The following is a 21040-nucleotide window of genomic DNA, read 5'->3' as shown; positions in this document are numbered from 1 at the left end:
CAGGAATATGTGTTTAGCATCTGAGGCGAAATATTCTGCCGTAATCTGAAAAAGTGACGTATGCGCCAAATTATAACATACTAGTTTTCAATTATTCTGTTAAAGAGAATGATGAGTACTACTAATTAACACCATTTTAAGAAAATAGCCCCATGAAACATGTTGTACAACTTTGACTCCGCCCCCAGGAAATTTAAGGTATATTGGTTTTAGAAGTAAAAGCATAAATAATAAAAAAAATGGTTTACTAGTTGAGCATTAACGACAAGCATCTACTTCCGCAGGAGAATAACAAATCGTTAGTACTTAGTATGTCGACTATAATGGTGGTAGTGGAATTAAATATTAACATGTCTTATGACAGAGAGAATGCTTCTATTTAAAAGCTCAAAATAATTTTCTATTACAAATTTCCTAGTACGAATGAAATACAACCTCGGAAATAATTATATGCGACGGTATGCTGTTTTCATTCAAAATGGTCATGTTAGAGGGCCAAAAGCTCGATTTATGGCCTCTTACGGTGTCATTCAGAATGGCTACCTTGCGGCTCACCAACACAATCTTACAATTACACACCTTCTCACTCCATTTAGCACTAAGCAGCTTATTTCCGTCAAACCATCTGATTATCCTTTCACTATAAAAAGTATCAGAACTAAGTTTGAATCTCAATCTACATGTTAGTAAATTATCGAATCATTCAGCGCTTATTTAACGTCGATTCAATAAAAATAAAACTAAGTGAAAAAAAAATCCTTCTCCCACCGCGCATAACCTTAATTCCAGAGTTAAAACAGGGTTTTACTATTGTCCGACGTTTCGGAAATTGGCAAATACAAGGCAAAATGCAATTGCCGAATCGTCGGACAGTAGTAAAACCCTGTTTTGACTCTGGAATTGAGACTGCATTCCAAGAAAAAATCCAAAAATATCGAAATTACAGTCGATCCATCATCATATAAATATACAGTTGGTCCATCATCATATGAATATCATCTTTAGAGATCTGAAATTGTTGAAAGCAGCATTTACGTTCTTGCATTGTTGCCAATGAAAGGGGATTTGTGGCTGTGCAGATGAGGCGACAGAAATGGAATTGGTGAAATGCGAGGCCCCTCCAGCTGACACCTGATGAAGTCGATGGTTGATGTTGCGAGGTACTTAGAGCCCGGGTTGAAGTTTCCGGGCTGCCCGATCACTGGAGGGGTGGGGACTTATAGCCGTGGAGTATACAAAAGAATGCCCGAAAGCCTCCTTTTGTGTGGATTTACTCCCGAGATTTATCTCGGGATGGCTGTGAGGCAATTTGTGTCGAATTAGTTTATATAGGCCCCAATCTTTTAGGAAGCAGATGAGAGCAGCGTTATCGGACTGTGCATCCCTGATCCTAACAGGTATCCTGTAGGTATTCCTTGGAGCCTGATACTTGGGGCATCGACAGACATAATGTTCTACGGTGTTGAGAACATCACAGACATCGGTTATATGAGAAGGGTTCCCGCTGAAGCTATGCGAAAGCCGCGTGTGTCTGGTTCGGAGCCGGGAAAAGATTTGCTGTAAGAGGTTTGCGCCACCACCGCCTCTGGCATTTCTGCATCGGTGCGCCGCCGTTTACACGCCGATTCAAATTTGAAAGTTTACAGAATTTTTCGTGGAAATTCCGAAGAATTTCACGATTTATATCCCCACGATTTATACACTCAGGAAAATCGACACATACTTTATGTCACTACCCTCATTGCAAAAATCCATGTGTGAACTCATGAAAATAATGTGAAGTTTTTTGTGAGTGTATCAAGTTGATACTCCCGAGAATCTTTCGTAAGAAATACTAATGATTTCCTTGAAAATTCCATGCAATCTATCATTGAAATTTCGGAAAGCTCCGAAGAATTTCCTGTTGAAATTCAAAGACTTTCTGGCTGAAATAAAATGTTTGAACGGAGAGGGGCCGTTTGGCAACAAGTTTGAAAGTCGTTTGGCTGTATATGTCATTTGACTGTACAAAATATTTGTCCAAAGCCCATCTAGCTGGAAGTTTTTTGGCCAAACATGTTGTTTGGTAGAAAGGGACTTACGGCCGAAAATTTCGTTCTGCCGAACAGCTCCTTTGGCTGGACATTTTGTCGTTTGTCTAAAAAGTTTGCCGAATAAAACAATTAGTCGAAACTGCCGTTTGCCCAAATAGATGTTAGGCAAAACGGACATTTTCGAGCCAAATGGCTCTTCCTGCTAAAAGACCATTTCTCGGCCAAACGACATTTTCGGTCAAACGATCATTTCGGTTAAACGGCCATTTCATCCAAACGGCATTTTCAGCCAAATGACCTGTTCGGGCAAACAATTCATTCGGATTAATTACCTGCTTGGTTGAAAGTCCCTTTCGGCCAAATAACATTTTCGACCAAACCGTTTTCGACATAATAACCGTTTCGGACAAACGTTCAATTCAGGCAAATGAAATTCGGCTAGATTACTTTCGGCTTAACGTGTTATTCGGTCAAGTGGCGTTCGAACAAATGGCTTTCCGCCGAATGACTTTCGACGGGAAGGGCCATTTGGGTGGAGGTCACAAGGAAGAAAGGTGTTTCGAATTTATCATTTGGTCGAAACCTATCTGGCTAAAAATGTTCGAAATGGACATACGAATGAAAATGTCATTCGGCCGAACTGGTTATTTGGTCGAAAAAGTCGTTTGGCCAAATAGGTTGTTTGACCCGAAATGCCGTTTAGCGAAATGTTACTTTGGCCAAGAAGGCTGAAAAGGTCGATTGGCAGAAAAGTCATTTTACTTTAAATGTCATTTGACCAAACGGGTTAACATTTTCGATCATATTTCCTCTTAGCAAATTATATTTTCAGCCAATTGGCCCATTCATTCAAACGAACATTTCAGCCTAACGGCATTTTTGGCCAGACGACGTATTCAGCCAAACGACCTGTAGGGCAAACGCTTTGGCCAAATGAAATTTTCAGCCAAACAATTTTCTATCTAATAACTGTTTCGTTCATTCCGGCCAACTGAGATTCGAATAGATGACTCCCGACTTATCGGGTTATCGGGCCAAATGGCTTACTTTATTATTATGGCTTTACTTTAGCTAAACAACCCTTCCTACATTTTAATAATTTCCCATGAAAATGCAGAAAAGTTTATTATGCACAGCACGAAGAAATTCCCGCGAAAATACAATGAAATATCTTTGAAATTCCGAAAAAAAACTTTCTAATACCGCCATCGGGAGTGACAATGGGTCTTGGGGGTGAGAATGGGTCTACGCTCTTAAAGGAAACTCGTTCAAAAAGGTCTTTTATATTTTAGTCTTCTTGTCCTCAGATACATTCAATCTATTCTACAAGCATTCTAAGTGGTTGAAACAGTGACCCATTCTCACCCCATTTGACCCATTGTCACCCCCATGGACGGTACCAAAGAGTTTTACGTGAAAATTTAAAAATGTTATGTGGATTATATGTAGAATTTTTCTAAAGAATTTTAGTGGAACTTCATAATAGAAATTGAAAAATCGCATGGATATCATCACATATCCGAGCGGCTGTCAAAAACAATGAAATCGGTCCCGTTGATCCCAATGCCGACTCCACGGCCCGAAACCGACCCATCCGTAAACCTGTGTTCGTGGTTATGAAAATCTTTGTTGAGGAGCCCGGCCACCGACCTTCTAAGAGCCATGGAATGGTCACCCCGGCGGAAGTTGTAAGCTATGGCGCTATTTATAATGGCTGATGAAAAGTGGCAGATCCTCGCTCCACTGGGAGAAGACCGACGCCGGTCATCGTGCGCAGAATCCGGGCCCCTTTAGTATTCGACTTTAGGGCAGATGGCCACCTGCACACTGCTCTGTGCAGTGCACAGGGTGGCGAAAAGGCAAGATGCCTTCCTCAGCACAGGCAGACTCGGCTGGTGTTTAGGCTACCAATCTTGAGGCGGCTAGAATGTAGGAATCGAAAGTCGGTGTCAGAGTTTCGATGAGGTTACGGTGGGCGATAGCCTGCCCGATCTTTAACCACAGCCTTCTGTTGTTGGTTCGATAAGGCTTAGACAATGTCCGAACTAGGTTGACTCCGACAGTTGACTTCAACTTCGCGGAAGTGATGAAGGAACGAGAGGCTCCGGTCGATGGAGACTCCGAGAACTTTCACAATCTTTTTGTTGGGGATGGGCTGGTCACCCAACTCCATGCTCGGTCCGGATAGCTGATGCCTCCAGCTGCAGACGTGTCCTCGTACGCGTTTGCAGGCTGTCATGGTAAAGCCTACCTATTTGGCCCAACGGAGGACAGCACTTGCAGCGGATTGTGCCTTAACGACCGGGTGTGTCACCAGCCACAACCAGCAGAATGTCATCTGCGTATAAATAGATGTATATGTTGGCGGGGAGGGAACGAAATACCCCATTCATAGTCACAAGGAATGATGTGACGAGTAGAACGGAGACCTGTGGAACTTCTGTTTTCTCTGGAAAGGTCCCCGAACATTGATTACCAATCATAACTTGAAAAGAACGCCCTTTGAGGAAATTCCGGACAAAGCAAGATGCTTTTCAGTGACGGCTAGAATACAAAAAAAAACTATCAATAATTGAAAATTTAGGTTATTTTGGACTGGGAGGCAAAATATTTATGTCCTTAACCCTTCCGTTACCAACTCCTCTTTTGAAAACGAAAATAAAAATCATTTTGGCTGTAACTTTTATCAACAATCGCAACTTTTACCAGAAAAAAGTCAAATTTATTCCTAATTTCAGGAACTTTATATTTTCCAGGATAGGTTCCGGAGTTATTACAGATGTTCCAGATATAAAATGGCCAAAAAATTTGCAGAGCGCATTCTCCGAAAATGATTTTTTTTAGATATTTTGATTGGAAACGAGGCATAAACATGCCAAATTTGATCGGTTCAAAAACTGGCCTGCAGTTGTTGTTTTGCTCTCGTCACGCGCGGACGTCTAACTGGCATAGTAGGTACCTACCCGGCAGCTTTGTTTCTTGCTTTGGTTTTTTCGTTTGCGTACGTACGTTTCCCTATACTGCGGGCGATTATTATGTGCGAAATGATCATCAATACAGTGCAATTTCGTTTCCCGCCTACCGCTCCCCGACCAACATGGGTTGAAATTGCCGGATTTGTGCGACAGTTGGATACTGATGTATCCCTAATGCAACGTACACACCAGTCAAGCAGTTTGACGAACATTGACTCCGCCCCCACGAAAACCCTTCGGTTGCTGCTTTGTTTGGACGTGTGTGAAGTTGTTCGAACAACCATTTGACAGTTGGCGGCTCGGTTGGAAAAAATTAAAACGGTTTGATTTTTTGGTTTGAGTTGTCGGGGCGGAGTCAAGGTTCGCTGAACATGTTTGAGCATTTGTAGTGAAGTTGCACAAACCCCCATATATTTTTTGATGGTTGGTGCTCGAGTTGGCGCTTCGGTCGTTCGTGTGTGATATTGTTGGTCGAATAAATTGATTGTTCGTGCCGCTGTTGGTAAAACTTGATGGATGTTTGAACAAACGAGAGGTGGAGTCAATGTTAGTCAAACTGCTTGACCGTGTGTACGTTCCATAATGGAAACGGTTTATAAAACGGCAGCCCTTACTTTGCACCGTTCAATGTGGAAAAACGATCCATATGAATGTTCCATAAAACGCTACCATAAATCCATAAAATAGTTCAAGAAATTCCATAAAGAATATTTTTATGATCCATAAAACTTTGAAAAATGATCCATAAAAACTATATATTGATCCATAAAATTTCGAATTTGCGCAATTTATATCCTGATGATGATCCATAATTTCAGCCATATGATCCATAATTTTGGTCATATGATCCATAATTTTGATAATGTGATCCATAAAGCTTGGAAAGAAGGCCAATGAAACTATATTAATTGATCCACACATTTTATAAAATCTATGGATCATTTATCAAAATTTATGGATCATATCACCAAAACTATGGATCATTTGAACAAAGTTATGGATCAAATGGCCAGAATTATGGATCATATGACTAAAACTATGGATCATATTACTGAAATTATGGATCATCATCACGATAAAAAAATGCGCAAATTTGACATATTTCCCAATTAATTGCTAAATTTTAGCTTAGTTATGGATCGAAAAATTATTCTTTATGGAATCTCATTAACTATTTTATGGATTTATGGTAGCATTTTAAGGAACATTCAGATGTTATTTATGGATCGTTTTTCAGTTTTTTATGGATCCGTCTTTATCGTTTATATGCAAAAGTATGTTTTGCCTTATAAAACAGCGATGGATCGTTCGCTGTTTGTAAAGTTTGTATCGATAGATGCAATGAAGGATGCGCTGAGGAACAACACGGAACCGCGTAAATTCCATTACACCAGCGGGATTACAGTGGAAGTGAACATGACGATTGCTGGTAGCAATGTTCGATACATTCGAATATTCGACTTGCCACCCGAATCAGCGTCTCATGGAGTACGGGGAAGTGGATCGCGTGGTCCGGGAAAAATTCCCACCAAATTTAGGATTGGACCATATGTACACCGGTGTGAGAGGTGTATATATTGACGTGAAAAAGGAAATCCCACCATCGCTGGAGGTTTCAAACTGGAAAGGAATGGTGTTTTATCAGGATTTGCGAAACAAATGTTTTATTTCGAGATTCGTGTCCGCAATGGAAAAAAGTTACCCAGCAAAAAGTTCAAACTGTACGAAAGGAAGTGACGAAAAAGCAAGATGGTCATCGGCAAGGTCGTCATCGGATTCGAAGCAGCAGTAAGCGGGAAAACATCGGCGAAAGCAACGGAGATAAACGTAATTGGAGTGCCAGAGGAGGAAGTTGGTGAGCTTGACTCCGAAAAACAGAAAAAACAGAATTTGAAATACCCAACTCTATGGTAGAACGTGAGAAGCTAGCGGAAAAAATGAGCTTCAAACATAGTACGGATCGTGTTTGGTTTGTTAAGAAGGGAATAATGGGCTACACGGACAATCTAAGAAAACTGAGAGAGGAAGAGGAGAAAAACGTCAAGCGCAGTCGACGAGTCAGCGCCGGATCATTCTGATTCGGCAGGATCATTAGACCGATCTCCACCTAAGAAGACATCTCGCAGAAATGCTTCTGATACTTCTTCAGAATAATTTATTGTAAAATTTTCTAATGCTTTCGGCTCCGTAGAGTTTTTTTTAAGAAAACAATTGAGCCAAACAAATAAACGAATTGGTTAAAAAAAAACTGGCCTGAATTCGCGATTCCGGACGTTCCGCCGGAACCTGTTACGGAATCGCTTTACGGAAATAGGCGAATACCTTCATACGACAAATCTTACTTTTACTTACTTATGGATCCTGTACACCTCCGGTGGTGCACAGGGCCGACTTGAAAGATCTTCATCCTGAGCGTTGCCCGGCTATCGCTTTAACCTGCTGCCAGGTGAGATTTCGGTCGACTTCTTTTATTTCTTTATTGAGACTACCACCACCATGAGCCTCTGGGTCTGCCTCTACCGCGATGTCCCGCTGGGTTCCAGTCTAATGCTTGTTTACAAATTTCGTTTACGCCCCTACGTAGAGTGTGGCCGACCCATCCCCACTTCCGATCCCGAATTTCGGTTGCTATTGGCCTCTGGTGACAACGACGATGGAGCTCGTTGTTTGAGATCCAGTTGTGAGGACACCTGACCCGAATTATATACCGCAGCTATCTGTTGATGAACACTTGCAGCCGTTGAGTGTTCTCCACTGATATACGCCATGTTTCCCTAGCGTATAACAGCACAGATTTCACGTTAGAGTTGAAAATTCGTATACGACAAATCGAACTTCATGATTTCCTGAGTTCTGTGGAACACCCATTTCAAATCTAGAATAACTCCGAAACCAAACTTTCAATCCTGAAAATCCAGAAAACTCCTTAATCTTGGATGAATTCCGCTTCTTTTGGTGAAAGTTGCGAAAAAAAATATAGAAAGACAAAAAATATACAGCCAAAATGGTTTCTATTTTCGTTTTCAAAAGGAAGGTTGGTAACGGAAGGGTTAATCAAATCACTAGAGATCAAGAGCATGACCATTTTGTATGAAAAACAGCGATGGTGTTATAAATATTCCTGGGTGTATTTCTTCACTTCTATTGCCAGAATTGTTAGTTTCACAAAACAAAATTCTTTTGATAATGGAAACCTTAAATTAAACGTTTGTGTGAAACCATATCAAACCAGGTACTGTTTTGCGGACTTGTTGCATTCTTCTACCGTGTTTATTCGCTTTCAAACACCGCAGAAACTATTCAGTAGCAAGCATGCATTTATTGCCGTATAGTTTCTTTAGTGTCAACCATACCTGTTGCTATTTTCCCGGAATGTTATCCTACGAAAATAGCAATATTCCATCGAATGCAGTCAACCCCATTCTTGAGCCAATATTGAACGTGCTTTTTGAATCCAGAAAACAGCGACCATAGCTGGCATATGCAAAATGCAAGCATCATGACATGTAGTGCAATATGAATCCTTCTCCAAAGTTGTTTGAAGAGACCCTATAAGCTATTCTTCGTTGCCCACAAACAAAGAATTCCATATTTCAGCTTGGTTCAATGTGCCAACATCAAATGATGGAGATGGGACTGTAGGTATTTGCATTCCCAGCGCAATTCTCTTCAAACGTCTAACGTGAAACGTAGTTCTTTTTTTCATGGCGGAGTTTCGCTCGTTTCAATATGTATGTTCGTGCACGTTTGTGGGCAGCGTAGCACAATGCTCAAACTATAACTAATTTTATTGCGATTGTTTCAGATTCTGGGAAACCGATATCCGTACGGCTCGAACGGCGAACCGGACAACAATCAGGAGAAGGCAAAACGGGGAAGCTGATGTTATGTCGACGTGAGTATGTTCTTTTCAATTAGATTTGAATGTAGTACAGTCAGATCCTAATATTTAGTGTAGTGTTGGAATCCCACAAGTTTTCGGCAATGGTGTGTCGAATTAGTATTATTAAGAGACGTTTCTCTAACGTTCTGATAGGTTATCTTGTGAAGTAAGAGCTGTAGGCTGATTTTCGTTAATAGAGTATCATTTGGATTTTTTAATAATAGACAGACATTAATGCTAAAAATTAATACTATTCCGTAATATATAGAATTTCCAGATAAAGATAGTTTTAAAAAAATGATTTTGCCTACGCTCATTGCTAGATGGAATCAATGACACCATGTGGATAGTCAATCAACCCCCTGACCAGGCGTTCTTGTTCAGTGCCGTATGTAATCGTCTTCGTCTCAGTACAGCTGGCTCGGTAGAGAACTTCTGCCTGCTGCTTTCCCAGACTGCATAGGGTAATGATACCAATAGTGGAGGTATTTGTAGATCCCCTTTTTTTAGATAGTTAATTATGCGAAATTTACAACTTAAATATCTTAGCCAATAGATAAACAAATAAATTTACTAATAAAAATTAGATTGAAGTTATTTAACATCAACAATTACTAAAAATTGCTGGCACCACTAATTGGTACACTGTTTTTTCAGTGGGGGTAAAAATCAATCTTGGTTTCCATAGTGCTATCCATCGATTTCTTACGAGACTTGCAACTTTTGGTACAGTTGCTCCACTATAGCTACAAATGAGACAGTTTTATTAAGGAAAATCATTGTTTTCAATAGTGTTTCAAGCGAAAACTTAGGGTAAGTTGCACAAGTTATTTAAAGCACGACACATCAACGTAAACCATCGTATAGTGTATAATTATTATGAAAAATCTCATTAAAACCCTACTACCTCCACAATTGGTTCTACCGCCACTCAAAGTACGGTTACCCTAATAATGTTTATGATTTGTCGTTGCCTGGGAATTCATCGCTTCTCACTTCAGTCTCGGTTTCTGATATAGACACTGCTCCCACTAGGAGTCTGATGCCAGTCAGTGTGTTATCAAAAACCTAGAGATATTTTATAGTTTAAGCTGTGCTTGATGTCGAGTATAATGTTCCCCGGTCATGCAAGATGTGATGTTTTCGTAGCTTTTCCAAAATGCAATTAAACAGTTTGGGTCAATCCAACTTAGTTACAATCGCAACTTTTTCATCCCTTCCCCGATGAACAACATATTACACAGATGTTGCCACTCTATCTGAATGATAAAGAATTTTCTTCCTTTGACCACGTGGAAGAATATGCATTTGATTAGATACTTAAATCAACCAGTACTTACAGGCATACCTCGATAGTACGAACCCTCGATTGTACGTACATTTTACCTCGATAGCACGCACAAAAAAAAAATGTTTTTTTTTTCGTTTGATTTTCTGTAAGATTTTAGTTAAAATTTTAATGTTTTGATCAAGGCACATGCGTGGGGTCCTTCATATGCTACATAATAATTTTACATCTGATTTAAACATCATCGTGAGCTTATAACGAATTTAGTTGCAGAGCTTTAAAAAAGCAGGGTGTCATAAATATTTGACAGTCTTACGTAGCACACCATTCAAGGAATATCTGAAAAGCTGATTACACTTTCTAAAAATATTATCAGCAATAATTGAAACTGTATGGGTATGGATGTATAGATGATTTTAGTAGAAAGCAAAATAGCCATCCACTTAATTGAACAATTATTATGTTTATGAATTATTTTATCTAAATATTAGGAAGTTAGTTCCAGTTCTAGAACTCGTCCTCAGGTATTAATTCACCTACTAGACCAGAAAATATTTCCCCGTGGAAAAAAATAAATTCATCGTGGAAACAGTGTATCTTACAAATTTGCGACAAGATGTTTCATTGATTAATTCAGTTTACAGTAAGCTAAGTTCCAATCTATCCACTCGTAGGTGACAAAATTTATCTTGCGAAACAAATTAGCAGCGTTAAATACTAAAATGAAGATATTTTTTTGTTGAATAGTTATTTCATTCTATTTATTTTGTTATGTTTTTCAGTTATTTATTTATTTGATATAATAATTATGGTCTATCCCCGTGGATTCCACTAGAGATTCAATCAGGAGTTCCATCTAAGATTCCTCTAAGTGGTCTTACTGGAATTCCAGGAGAAGTTTCTCCCAAGGGTTCTTCCATACAATTACAGACAGGATTCCACTTGATATTCAATCAAGACCTATGCGCCGATTGAAAATATATTGGCGGTGGCATGCCAGATCATTTCCAGCCAGCAGCGGTGGCGTGGCGGCGTCATGCCACTTGTGATTTACGCGGCGTGAATCAATTTCGTTCATTAGAAATTTTCCGGAACCTTACCGGATGTTCCTCCAGGAATTCCTCTGTAAGTTTCTTCAGGAATTTCTCCGCAAGTTCCTCTAGGAATTCTTACGCAAGTCCCTCCAGGAATTCCTCAACAAGTTCCTCCAGAAATCTTTCCACGACTCTTTTCCCAGAACTTTCACCAGAAAATCAATCAGAAATTCACATGTCACTCCTTCTGGCATTCTCCCTGAAGTTACTCCAGAAATTCCACCAAGATCTCTCCGTTAATTACTTCGAGATCTTCCAGAAATTCCCTTTGAATTTATTCAGAAACTCTTCAGAAAAATTTCTCCAAGAACTGTCCTGAAAAATTGTTCATGATTTTTTTTCGAGAATTCTCACGAAAATTCCTTGAGAAATTTATATGCAAACTCATCTGGCTATTTCTCCAGATATTCTTCCAAACATTTCGTTAAAACACGTTTGGAGCTACCTATACGACCTCCTTTTGATCCCGGAATCATAGAACAGGATTTCATAATAAAACCTGCATCAAACCCAAGGCTGCTGGTCTAGACCCAATGGCTGCCTCCGGGGTGGGTACGAAAGACCTCTATTGGTTCCGGGTCTCAGGGCGTGCGACGACGGATTTCGGAACCCTGACACAAAAGCGCTACTCTCGTTGAAACGATTTCTCGCTTAACTTTTCAAAAGGACCTAAGTAATATTTTTTCATGAATTAATTTGAATAGCGCAATCAACAAAACAACATGAAAGCTATTGATCACTTGGAAGTAGGCTTCAAAGATGGCGAGGAATCTGCTCAGAAGCTGTCGTGTAGTCGGCTTGAAATATGGCGTTTAGACAGGGAACGGTGGCGGCGAATGTCGGATGACGGCAACAGTAAGTCGCTTCTACTAGGCTTCTAACCGACCCAGATTGCTACGACTTCTACAAGTGTTGGGCAGGTTCTCGCAGCACGTCGGGACAAAATCGGTGTCCCATTCTTTCGGCTCTACCTAAGGCTGAAGGACTCGGAACGTAGAGTCCAGGTCTGAAAAAATTAAATAAACAGTCTTGGTTGAAACGGAAGGCTCTCGAACAGCTTGGGGCTTAGAATTCGCACACGTTGTACACTATGGCTACTTGGCTTCTCTCGCGTTTGTTTACCGTTGTTACCAGTTTGGCCCAACGCCAAAATCTCTTTTCCCATTCCATTTTCGATTTGCCGATCTCTTGCCCACTCAGCCACCCAATTTTGCTGCTCAATCTCCTCCGCCTGGCGCTTTCATAGACTGCCGAAGCGTACTTTTTTTAAATTTACCATTGGCGCAGTACTTAATTTAATGGCAATTTCCAGGATTCCAAATTTAAAAGTACTCATCGCAAAGCGTCGCAGCATGCGTGAAATAATAAAAACGACAGTTGTGCATTGCTTCCGTATTGAGTGGTGTACCCTTGAAAATGCGAGTACTTTTATATTCGAGTTTTTTTAGATAAATTTTTAATGGATTTTCCTATGAATTTCCTTGAAAAATATTCGGAGGAATTCCTAAAAGTTTTATTCAAATGGAATTCATAAGGAATTTTGAGATTTAATATTTTTAATAAATTGCAAATAAGGTTATGAAATAATTTCAGACTGACATACGAAACAAATTCTGGTAGGAATTTCAGGGGATGTTTTAGAAGTATTTTTTTAGTATACTGAAGAAGAACAACTCCCACATTTTCAAGAGAAGTATCTTTATGTTTGGCCGAGAATATGTTGAATAAAAAGGGATCTGGTGGCAGTGATATTTTCCCACGTTGCACTTTTTGGTCACAGATCAGCTCCACGCTAGCTGCAGTTGTGAGTAGATCGCCTTCCAGATTTAGTTTTTAAGATTTCATTGACAGACATCGCCTCAATTCGTCGAGCTGAGTAGATCGGTATATGAAAGTAGGCCCTTCGATTTTGGAGTGAACATAGCCTTTTCGTTACACCTTGGTGTACAAGAAACGTAAACACGATTCTAAAGACGAGAATATTAGAGAAAAACTTCGAATGTTATCCCGTTTTTACATCTTCGAAATTTGTCTTGGTATTTTTATACTCATCATTGTGTTAAGTACCTATATAATTACAAATCATTATAAACCTTTTCATTTCCATAAAATCTATAGGGAAAATCCATAAAATACGTTACGTAAAAATGTAGCGATCTATCAACCACCGCTAATCGTAACTTTCTGTAGTAGCATGTATAATTATGTACCTTGTGTAACATAACTTTAAAATATTACTCTTGCAAATGTCACGTAATTTATGAATGTTCTGAAGCATTAAAATACAGTATTTCGTGAAAAAAGCCTCACATGTACAAATGATTTTGCACTTAGAAATATCCTTGTAAAATTATGGCATTTTGCATGCACATAAAAGGAGCGGCCAATTCAACATAAATTTATGTCGCGTTTTAAAATTACATGACGATAAAAATCCATAAAAAATACACGTCATGATGTAAAAGTGAACTACTGATCTGCCGTAATCTGGAAAAGTGACGTAACAGCCATTTTACAACATTCATGTTTTCCATTTTTCTGTTAAAGAGCTCGATTAGTAGTACTCGCTAACACAATTTTTGGAAAATGGCGTATACGTCACTTTTTCAGATTACGGCAGTGATGTGAAGCTCACTTCCACGTCATGACGTGCACTTATGTTTTTTTTTCATACCGCATAGGATGCATTATTGAGTCACGAAATATGCCACATAAATAATTTTTTTTTTAAATGGCCATGCTTAGTACTTACCAATGATGAAAGTGTGTCTGGCTTACAGCGTATAATACACTATCTTCAACGCCTAACGGTTCATCTATTCATATTTTCAACCACTTGCACTATACTTGATCCGAAGGACTACCACCAGGATCTTTTGTAAGTATTTGCTTAGGGAGTATTATGAGTGATTAACTAAATGCACTGATGTTTTTCTTCGTACTACATTTGGTAGTTCAGTTTAAAAAATAACGTTAGAATCTAAACCAAATAGAGCTGACATTCGGTCGTCATGTTTTTAATAGCGGCTAGCAGCACTAAGGAGACTTCTATAAAGGTGGCTCGAAATCCCCACTTGCACTTGCACTTGCTTAACATCAACAGCATCACAACGATCGCGTGAAAAAGATTTTATTACACAAGGAATATTAGCGAAATATGAAAACAAGCCGCATAACACCAACAACGCACCGCGCACCTGACAAACGATCAGACTACTGCCTGCCGTGATGTGTGCTTCCAGTTTATGTTCATGTAAATTTGCAGCACAGCATTTGTTTGAAAGATACATGGAAATAAACCTAAGGTTAAATTTTATTATCTAGGATTAAGTGTTGAAAAAATAAGTACATCAATGATTCAGTCACGAGTAAATTTCATGATTTTTTAGTGCGGCACCATTTCAAGAAAAATCTGGGTCCTGTTGGTCCCTTGTGAACTATATCAAATACAAATATGCTTTGCGTACAGAGCCTTCTATCGAAACTTTGACTTCCAGGTGGTTTTATAATGATTCTTCTATTTCTAAATAAACAAAGAGGCAAAACAAAATGTTTGTTCGGATTTTTTTTTACTTCGATAGTACGTACACTAAAATTACGCAGGCGTACGTACTATCGAGGTATGTCTGTATTATAAGTCAGATGATCAAATCAAAACTGAGAAAAACGATTACAATTCCCCGAATGCAATTTTCTGTAGCATAGTTCCTAGAACTAGACCAAAAATGAATTATTATTATTTATTCAGTCTAAGGATGGAGTGGCCTATGCAGTACATAACAGTCAACTCCATTCAGCTCAGTCCATGTCTGTATGTCGCCAGCCACGCAATTTGTGGAGGGTCTGCAAATCGTCTGCAACTAGATCGATCCACCTTGCTCGCTGCGCACCTCGTTTTTGTGTGCCCGTTGGATCGCTACCTAGAACCATTTATACCGAGTTCTTGTCCGACATTCTCACAACGTGCCCGACCCACCACAGTCTTTCGATTTTCGTGTTGTTGACGATGGATGGTTCTCCCAACAGCTGTTGCAACTCGGGGTTTATTCGTCTCATCCATGTACCGTCAACTGGGGGGAAGATGATCATTGAGGTGAAGATGATCATTTGATGTGTCAGTCAAAAGTGCCAAATTTTTTAATGAAACGGTAGTCAACAATATTCTCCGTTCAAGTAATGTTACCGCTAGGTAGAAAACCGAGTTTTTCGCTTATAATCATGAAAATGTCTTTTGTGGAAGAAAGAGAGAGATAGTCATAAATGACGCTATTTTCGTTTCAAATATTGACTTCGTAGACTTCTTTACCTAGTAAATTCAACATTCATACAAATAAGTAGTGTATTTTGACGGCTAGGTCATAATGATTTTAGTGGAGCTGTCTTGATCAACTTCACCCCAAACCAGATTACTCAAAAAATGTGTGATAATTTAATTTATTTTAATAAATGCGAACGTATTTCAGAAAACTAAAGTTGTTGATTATTGCAACGTATAGCAGTACATGTTTTGAAAATATTTGTTTCGATTTAAAATGTAAACATACATTGTTATTGCATGTTTTATCTTAAAAATGATCATCTTCCCCCCAGTTGACGGTACCGTCTTCCATCTGCACCCTGCCGTAGATAGTACGCAACAATTTCCTCTCGAAAACTCCGAGTACGCGTTGGTCCTCTACGAGCATTGTCCTGGTCTCGTATCCGTAGATGACTACCGGTTTTAAGAGCGTTCTGTAGATAGCGAACTCTATTCGATCAGAGCGTTTCGTGGAGTCCAAAGTACGTACGATTTTCGCTATTATTCGTCTCCGCATTTTCTGCTGGTATCGATATCGGCGGACACCAAGTACACGAATTCTTCGACCACCTTGATTTCGTCACCTCCGATACTCACGTGGCTCACGGTATTTCTCGTGAGCCTCTTTCTATCATGTACATCGTCTTCGACTTGTTGATGACTAGTTCGACCCGCTGAGTTTCCCTTTTCAGTTTCATGTAGGTTTCCTTCATCTTTTCAACGTTACGTAACCCTCTGCAAGTCTCAAAAGGACTCGAGAATACCCCTGAAACTAGAATTACGCACATCACACGATCCATCGTCGCTTCACCAACCGAATCGGTTTATCTGGAAGTCCGTGTTGGTGCATTGATTGACTTAGCTGATCTCAATCGATTGTATCATATGCGGCTTTGAAGTCGATGAATGGATGACGAGTGGGCACGTTGTTTACGCGGCATTTCTGGCGTACAGCGAACACCTGGTCATGGTACGGCATTCGCCCATAAATGCCACCTGTTTCTGCCCCACGAATTCTTGCAATTGGTGTTAGTCGACGGCATAAAGTTTGGGAGAGTACCTTGTAGGCGGCATACAGCGATGTGATTGCGTAGTTGTAAGAATCCAGCTTTTCGCTCTTTTGTAGATAGAACACACGACATATTCCATCCACTCTTGCGACTGAACCTTCTCCTCTAGCCTCTATCTGGCCACAAACAAAGGGACTACAAGCAACTCAGAGAATCAAAAGGTGGTTTAAAGAAACAGAACGCAAACGTTGCTCGGAACAGTGGTATGTACGCTCTAACTATCGGAAACGGTAAAACGATTGACGACTGGTTCATCGATTCCGGTGCGAGTTCGCACATGACATCCGACAAATATTTCTTCGATGAGTTGGATCCGGCATCAGGTGAGGTGGAGTTAGCAGATGGTCGCGTAGTTGCTGTCGCTGGAACTGGTACCGGCGTGATGGAATGTGTGGACAGTTCTGGAAGAACGAACAAAGTTCGATTGTATCACGTGATAATTGTGCCGAAGCTGTCAGCGAATCTTCTGTCGGTACTTTTTATGAAAATAAAAAATGCAAAATCATTGTCAAGGGAAACGAGATCGCCATAGCAACGAAGAGCAGGGGACTATATCGACAATCCGAAAACGCGATCACCGCGAGGGCAACTGTGTCTCACTAGCGAGATTGCCAACACACGTTGCACTGGAGGTTCCGACATCGGGAGCCGAATGTATTGGATGACTTGTTGGAGAAGAATTTGGTCAGCAAAATGAAAGTGACCGATTGCGGAATACGCGAGGGATGCGAATGCTGTGTAAGAGGAAAACAAGCTCGAACTCCCTTCCCAAAGACCACAGAGGAAAAGACTAACTCACCGTTAAATCTCATGCACTCGGACGTGTATGGACCATTGAAGACTTCCTCGGTGAGTGGATATCGGCATTTCATTACACTTATAGATGACCACAGTCGCTACTGCACGATTTATTTTTTAAAGGAAAAATCCGAGGTTGCTAATCGCATTGAAGAGTACTGCAATTATGTACACACGCAATTTGGAAAATATCCCAAGCGAATAAGGTCTGACAGAGGAGGGGAGTATTCGAGTGAAGCATTGATGGAATTATATCGAAAACAATTGGGAATTCACCCCAAGTTCACTGCCGGATACTCGCCGCAACAAAATGGAGTGGCTGAGTGACGAAACTAATACGTTATTGAAATGTATGCTGCTGGATGCCATCAAGATTTTGGGCTGAAGCTTCAATTCGGCCGTATATCTCCAGAACCATCTTTCTTATTTAGCTGTGACACGCCGTTTGAGTTCTGGTGGGGACGAAAGCCAAATGTTTCCCATCTGAAGATGTTCGGGTGCAAAGCGTTTGTCCATATACCAAAGAAAAAACGAAGCAAACTCCAGGATAAGGCGAAGGAAATGCCATTCCAATAGCAAATTTTCAAAACGACTTATCTGCTTTTGTAAACAAAGATTCAAACGTCGATTTGTCGAATCTGAGAACACTCCCACCCAAACCAAGGCAAACCAAGGCAGAGAATAAATGAATTTTAGGCGAAACAAAGTTCGTCGGGTCTGCTAGTAAAATGTTACAAGCTTAAAATACTTCAAATTTCCATTTACTTCCGCTATATTTACTTATGTATACTGCCTATAACCGCATATCAGTCCCATATGAAAAAATAGCAAATCGAGAAAACGATCATTAAAAATATAATTAATATTTTCTTCAGCGTTGCTTGATTGAAATGCTTTTCCAACATTTTTCACGCCAGTGTGGTGTAAAAATATGTATCTTTTACTATGCCTTGCATTATTAAAATGATTTTAGCTTATTTTTACGAAAATAATCCATGGGACAGGATATGCGGTTACTTTATCTGTTGGAAGGGAAAGTAATCGCATATCCTGTCCCACTACGTTGAATTCTGTAGGAAGTTACATCAAGAATTACAAGATTGTAATTGCTATCGTACTTTCTTGTAATAAGAGTTCTAGAATAGTTTTATAGCCAAATTATAAAAATGTTCATTTTGATCGTGAAATGAGAATTTGAAAGTTGTGAAACATGTGAATCGACAGAGCATGTCAACCATCCTCTGGACACTAGTATATCCACAAAAGATAATGTAACATTGTCCCAACGTGTTTGCATAGACTTATGGTAGATCAAGTGTTTAGTAATCTTTTGGGAAATAATATCCAATGGGTTTCAACTCTGTTCAATCTCAATTTGGTATGACCGGGCATTAAACATCATCCGCTGTCTAAGACGAATTAAGTACTCTCCATTTGATTCCACCAGTTAATTTTCGTTATCTTTGCAGATACGTATTTCGACCACAACTGTGTGGTCGTCTTCAGTGTCTCGTACTTGACTCGACTCGAGTCGAAAATTAACTGGTGGAATTAAATGGAGAGTACTTAATTCGTCTTAGACGGTTGAATACATTCCACTAAAAGAGCTAATATATTTTTCTGATCTTCCGCTGGCCGAGATAAGAGTTCTAAGAACATTTGTCATAATAAAAACAAGAAAAGATAATCTTCCTGAATTAGAGTCAGTTAAAATTCATGTTTATGGGACATATTGTACGGTTACTTTCACAATGGGACTCAAATCCGATTACTTTCAAGATGGGACAAATCGACTTGGCATTTTTTTCGAAATTTTTAGAACAAATTACACAGTTTTATTTAAAAACATACAAATATAAACAAAAATATAACCATTAGTCATCAAACCTTAAAAATGATGAAAAGTCATATGGGACAGTTATGCGATTACAGGCAGTATAATCAGATACGTATTTCGTTTTCTACTTGAAAACTTCTTCAGTGTTTTGTTATCGACTGAAGAAAAACATTGATTTCTAACTTAAAATATGAATTACGTGGGTACAATTAGGGCATGTCACTTGGATCGGTTCGTCGTCGTCTTGTGGGTAGTAATTTAAAGAGCCAGGTGAATCCGTTTCCTTGATCTTTGTTTAGTAAGTTTAATTGTTTTTGTTTGTAAATTTCTAAGCTTTCTGCTACGTCAAGTTTCCAAGGATTTTGGATGTGTCTGAGAATTGATATGTTGTCTTTAGTTAAATGGTGATCTTCGATAAATATATGTTCTGCTACTTTTGATTTGAAATGATAATGTAAACCTTTTTCTGTGTCTTTGGTTGCTTTTGTGACTTCTGCCAAATGTTCTTTGAACCTCGTGTCTAATGTTCGTTTTGTCTGTCCTATGTAGATTTTGTCACAGTGAGGGCATGATATTTTATAAACTCCAGATTTTCCCAAGGCGTTCACGGGGTTCTTTGTGGTTCCAAGCAATGTTTTAAGTTGGTTGTTCCTGCTGCTGAATACAAGTTCGACACCAATTTTTTTTTTGGTGTCCAACTAGTTTCAGAAAGTGAATCGTGGAAAGCAGCTATGGAAGAGGAGATTCAATCGCATCGTCTAAATTCGACTGGGCAGAAACCGTGAACAGAATAACAAAACATGCTATGGACTTGATTGATATAAGAGATAAAAGAACAGGCAACAATATCAAAAATTTGCACCGAAATATCATTTAAATATCACTTCTTACAAATAGCAAAACTTGATCTCCTTATGATATTTCAGTGCAAAATATTGATATTGTCGTCTGATCTTTTATTTCTTATATCAATCATGTCCATATCTCATTTTGCTATCTAATCAACATTTTATATTATTGAGCTATTTTCTGCTACTCGGGATGGGTGTTCAAACGCAAACTGGACGAGCATGGAAGCATCACACGTTATAAAACTGTTCGCGCAAGGTTTCAATCAGGCGTTTGGCACTGACTATGACTAAGTGTTCACTCCGGTAGCAAAACAGGTAACTTTTCGAACCCTGCTAACCATTGCCACACGTCGCAAACTTTTAGCCTTTTAGCAAACATTTTATATGCGTCAACCAAAGGGATTCAAGACCGAAGAACCCGGTGAGGTATGCTATCTAAAGCAAAATTAATAAAAATTGCAATCAGAAAATTGATAGTAGTTTGAAAAAAAATAGGATTTCTCCAATCATCTGCGTGTCTGTACGTACGTAATCAAGGTAACAAGCAAGTGTTTATTCTTTTGTACGTAGACGACATGCTGATCCTCTGTGAATCTGAAGCCGAATACGAAGCTATACTGCAATCGCTAGGAAAGGACTTCAAAATGATGTCGCTGAAGACTGTGTTACAGTATCTGGGAATACAAGTAGAGTAATTGAGTGATAAAAGATTCACGCTGAATCAACAAAACTACATCCAGCGATTGGTATCCCGATTCGGACTCAAAAATGCAAAACCATCAATCATTCCGATGGACCCCGGCTATCTTCAAGTAATGTAGGAGGAAGCCAGCAAGTTATCAAACAATATCTTGTACGCTAGTTTGATTGGTGGTATTCTTTACATAGTCGTCAACACGAGGCCAGATATAGCG

At 39.4% G+C, this 21040-nt stretch overlaps 2 protein-coding genes across 3 annotated transcripts in view; one reads left to right on the top strand and one right to left on the bottom strand.

The window, feature by feature from the left end:
* LOC134212578 (uncharacterized) overlaps positions 1–21040 on the bottom strand; it is an 896490-nt gene that overhangs the window by 396886 nt on the left and 478564 nt on the right. The window lies entirely within an intron of this gene.
* LOC134212573 (uncharacterized) overlaps positions 1–21040 on the top strand; it is a 120017-nt gene that overhangs the window by 63395 nt on the left and 35582 nt on the right. For both annotated transcript variants that reach the window (XM_062690559.1, XM_062690560.1), the window contains exon 11: positions 8814–8903. In XM_062690559.1, coding sequence (XP_062546543.1) covers positions 8814–8903 — 90 coding nt within the window. The remainder of the gene's footprint in view (positions 1–8813; positions 8904–21040) is intronic.

This window comes from Armigeres subalbatus, chromosome 2, assembly GCF_024139115.2.
Source record: "Armigeres subalbatus isolate Guangzhou_Male chromosome 2, GZ_Asu_2, whole genome shotgun sequence".
NCBI lineage: Eukaryota > Metazoa > Arthropoda > Insecta > Diptera > Culicidae > Armigeres > Armigeres subalbatus.
This window is presented reverse-complemented; position numbering and strand designations above follow the sequence as displayed.